The 4,175-nt window shown below is 30.8% G+C and overlaps 1 protein-coding gene across 2 annotated transcripts; it reads left to right on the top strand.

Moving 5' to 3' along the window:
- The first annotated feature begins 327 nt into the window (after positions 1-327).
- On the top strand, positions 328-3,694 carry LOC120076874 (mogroside IE synthase). 2 transcript variants are annotated; one of them, XM_039030823.1, is made up of 3 exons: positions 328-593; positions 777-1,127; positions 2,869-3,694. In XM_039030823.1, the coding sequence occupies exons 1-3, from the start codon at positions 486-488 to the stop codon at positions 3,592-3,594; spliced, it is 1,185 nt and encodes a 394-aa protein (XP_038886751.1). In that variant the 5' UTR covers positions 328-485; the 3' UTR covers positions 3,595-3,694. The 2 variants fall into 2 exon arrangements, with proteins under 2 accessions (XP_038886751.1, XP_038886750.1); XM_039030822.1 differs by having other exon boundaries at positions 330-1,127.
- Positions 3,695-4,175: the final 481 nt, after the last annotated feature.

Genomic DNA, 4,175 nt, shown 5'->3' with positions numbered 1-4,175 from the left:
TATTTTACAATAATTATGTAGTGATATTTTAAAATTAATTTTAATAATAAAATTTAATCCATTATAATTTTTTTAAAATAACTATAGACATTAATGCTAAAGATTAAAAATAGTATTTAATAAGGATAATGGTTGTATTAATCACGCAACTCTTAATTATACATAATAGAAAATAAAAATTTCACATAAAATAAAATTGTCACGTGGTCGATTTTTATTGGTAGGAGCATCCATTTTCTTTAAATGAAAATTTAAAGTTAAATGATGAAAGATAAAAACGAAAATAAACAAAACTCTTAACTTAAGAAAGACGTAACAAAAACTTGGCGACAAAATTAGAATTTCTTTTCCCTTTCAAGAATATAAAGACCAGAACACTAATACGGAGACAAGTTTGATTAAAAGAAAAAAAGACTTCACTACTTGGCGCCATTAGTTTCAGAGCTTCTCCATAGCCAAAGAAGGAAGAAGAAGAAGAAGAAACAATGGAGATAGGCGATGATCCACATATTATAGTGTTTCCATTTCCATCACAAGGCCACATAAATCCTCAGCTTCAATTCGCAAAACGCTTAATCTCAAACGGAATCAAGGTAACATTACTCACAACCTTACATGTTAGCCAACACTTGAAAATGCAGGGCGATTATTCAAATTTCGTGAAGATCGAAGTCATTTCCGATGGTTCGGAGAATCGTCAAGAAACCGACACCATGCGCCAAACTCTGGATCGATTTCGTCACAAAATGACCAAAAACTTGCATAATTACTTGCAGAAAGCCATGAATTCTTCGAATCCGCCTCGATTTATTCTGTACGATTCCACAATGCCTTGGGTTTTGGAAGTCGCGAAGGAGTTCGGACTCGCTAGGGCTCCGCTTTATACTCAATCTTGTGCCTTAAATAGTATAAATCATCACGTTCTTCATGGTCAATTGAAGCTTCCTCCTGAATCCTCTACTATTTCGTTGCCTTCTATGCCTCTGCTTTCCCCTAACGATCTTCCTGCTTATGATTATGATCCTGCCTCTGTTGATACTATTATCGATTTTCTTACTAGTCAGTATTCTAATATTCAAGATGCGGATCTGCTTTTCTGCAACACTTTTGACAAATTGGAAGGGGAGGTATGTACAATATTCTAGATCTTTCCTTCTTCCCTTTTTAATTCTTCTCCATTGATTCCTATTGCTTATATGCGTTGCTTAATCCATATGAAGTTATGTCTCTGACTCTGATATCTTGTTGATTATTGTGGTGCAACTCTGAATTTACTTCATGTTTTCTTGAAATGAGAGAAAGCAGTCTCAAATCTGTGCTAAAAAAACTTGAACCAATCAATTTTCATTTCTTTTGAACAACTTGGATTGTATTGAATCTCTCTCTCTCTCTCAAAGATTAATCCAGAAATGAAGAAACAAGAAAGGTTATCTTCTTTTTCCACTTTCTATTATTTTATCATTTTATCATTTTACTTTACAGATTGCTATTTGATCTCTAAAAAGGTGACTAAAAAATTTATTGACCGCTAATTTCTAAACTTCAAAAATTCTAATAAGTTACACTTCAAAAAACAAAATAAAAAAATAATATATATATATATATATATTCGGGGACTTTCAAAAATAGAAAAACAAGGACAAATATTTATACAAATAGCAAAATTTAATTATAATTGTGATAGTCATGGTTATCAATATTTATCACAGATAGATGTGGATAGAAGTCTTTCGACGTCTATTAATGATTGAAACTGATACAGTCTATCATATAGTGATAGAAATAGATAGAAGTCTTATTGGTAGAGGTTGATAGAAATCATCAATATCTCTATAAAAACTGATAGAAGTTTATCATTGATATATTCAGTGATAGAAACTGATATAAGTCTATCATTGATGGAGGTTGGTAGAAATTTTTCAATATCTATAAGTTTTTTTGTTATTTTTGTAAATAGTTTGACATTTTTCCTATCAGTGAAAATTTTTAGGTTAGAAGGTGATAAATAAATTTCTATTTTTTTAAAAAAACTGTGTCTAAAAAAAAAAACCTATTTAGGTATATCTCGAACAATACTCATCTTTGTGCATCTCATCAAATTATTTTATCACAACACTTGATGTAAATAATGTAAAAGGATAAAGATAATTATATCTTAGGATGTACTAACATATTACCCGCGACATAACTTGAGTTAATATCTGACAGTAAAAATAAAAACTAAAACTGATTATTATTATTATTATTATTTATTTTATTTTTTAAAGATTGTTAATAGATTAAAACAGATTTTTCCCCTACAGACCAAAATAATTATTTTCTTAAAAAATATCAAGGTGTATATTGAAAATGTAAAAACTAAAATATTTTTTTAATTTGAAAATTGCAATCTAAAGTAAGATTTATTCAAAACTTTACCCGACATTTTCGAGTATATTTAGATTAACTTTCTAAATGATTAAAAAAATGATCTTAGGCAAGAGTCCTTTTCAATTTTGTATATTAAATTAATTGAATCAAATGGATTTATTTAATATATTAAAGTAATTTTGTATCGTGTTAAACGGATATTATTATCAATATTTTTATACTTAAATTAATTTAACATCAATATGAGAGATAAATTGATATTTCGTAGAAAAATCTACAAAACATTAAAAAAAATAATAAATTATCGCTAATGTAAATAATAAGCATGTTAAGTTTTTTTAAAAATCATAAAAGATAAATTTACTAATTTTAATTTAAAATATTAAGACTTTGATATTCTGGACGTTTTAAATTGATTTTATGTAGTTTGGTATTCCTATTGACGTAGAAAGTAGAATAATTTTGCTAATTATAGACTGCAATTGACTCGATCATCAGATTATCAAATGGATGGAGAGCTTGGGACGACCAGTGAAAACCATAGGACCAACTGTTCCATCAGCATACTTAGACAAAAGAGTTGATAACGACAAGCACTATGGGCTAAGCTTGTTCGAACCCAACCAAGACGACTATCTCAAATGGCTAAACACCAAGCCCCCTGCTTCAGTTCTCTATATCTCTTATGGAAGCATAGTCGAAGTAGGAGAAGAACAGCTCAAAAACTTAGCTCATGGAATCAAAGAATCTGGCAAATTCTTCTTGTGGGTTGTGAGAGACACAGAAGCTCAGAAGCTTCCCCCAAACTTCGTAGAGAGTGTTGGGGAGAAAGGTCTTGTGGTCGGCTGGTGCTCGCAGCTCGAGGTCCTGGCGCACCCAGCGGTCGGTTGCTTCTTTACGCACTGCGGTTGGAACTCGACACTCGAGGCGCTGTGCTTGGGGGTCCCTGTCGTGGCGTTTCCGCAATGGGCTGATCAGGTGACTAATGCTAAGTTTTTGGAAGATGTTTGGAAAGTTGGGAAGAGGGTGAAGCTGAATGAGAAGAGGTTGGCAAGTCAAGAAGAGATAAGGAGTTGTATTTTTGAAGTGATGGAGGGAGAGAGAGCTAATGAGTTCAAGAGGAATTCATTAGAGTGGAAGAAATGGGCAAAGGAAGCCATGGATGAAGGTGGGAGCTCTGATAAGAATATTATGGAGTTTGTGCAAATGATCAAGCAATCTTAGCTACTTGATTCTTTTTTATGCCAGTGTCATAAACTTTCGGGATATATAGCCCTAAAATCAAATAATTAATGTGATGTATTATGATTTCTTTCTTGTTTTATTTTGGTGTAGTCTGACTATCATTCAATCAGAATGTGTCTCGTGGTATTTTTCTTTTTTAAAAATATATATTTCTTAAAATTTTTTATTTGCATGGTAAAGAGGAGGGAAACATAGATACTAAACCTAATAATTTCTCTTTTTTTAAGTCAAATGTTATCAACTTTGAGGATATATACCCCTGATCAAATTATTAATGTGATCTATTATTGCTCACTTCTTATTTTACTTTTGGGTTGGAGAGAGTAAAGGTGAAACTGAAAAATAAAAGTACAAACTTAATTTAATGTTCTTTTTTGGTTAAACTTAATTTAATGCTCTTGTTTGTTTGTAATAGTTGGTTTCATAGATTAATTTTGAAATTTCTTTTGGTTTTAGGGTTTGTTTGGATTGACTAGAGAAAAAAAATATTTTTCAAAAAAGTCATTTCTTTATTTAAACTCTTGATTAAAAAAAAAATATTTGAAATACACTTCGGCTAT

This window comes from Benincasa hispida, chromosome 4 (assembly GCF_009727055.1).
Source record: "Benincasa hispida cultivar B227 chromosome 4, ASM972705v1, whole genome shotgun sequence".
NCBI lineage: Eukaryota > Viridiplantae > Streptophyta > Magnoliopsida > Cucurbitales > Cucurbitaceae > Benincasa > Benincasa hispida.
Note: the sequence above shows the minus strand (reverse complement) of the source record. Positions and strands in the feature narration are given on the sequence as shown.

Coding starts and splice junctions, on each gene's coding strand:
- LOC120076874 (XM_039030822.1), top strand. CDS start 486: ATGGAGATAGGCGATGATCCACATATTATAGTGTTTCCATTTCCATCA. Junction 1,128..2,868: donor TTGACAAATTGGAAGGGGAG/GTATGTACAATA, acceptor CTCGATCATCAG/ATTATCAAATGGATGGAGAG.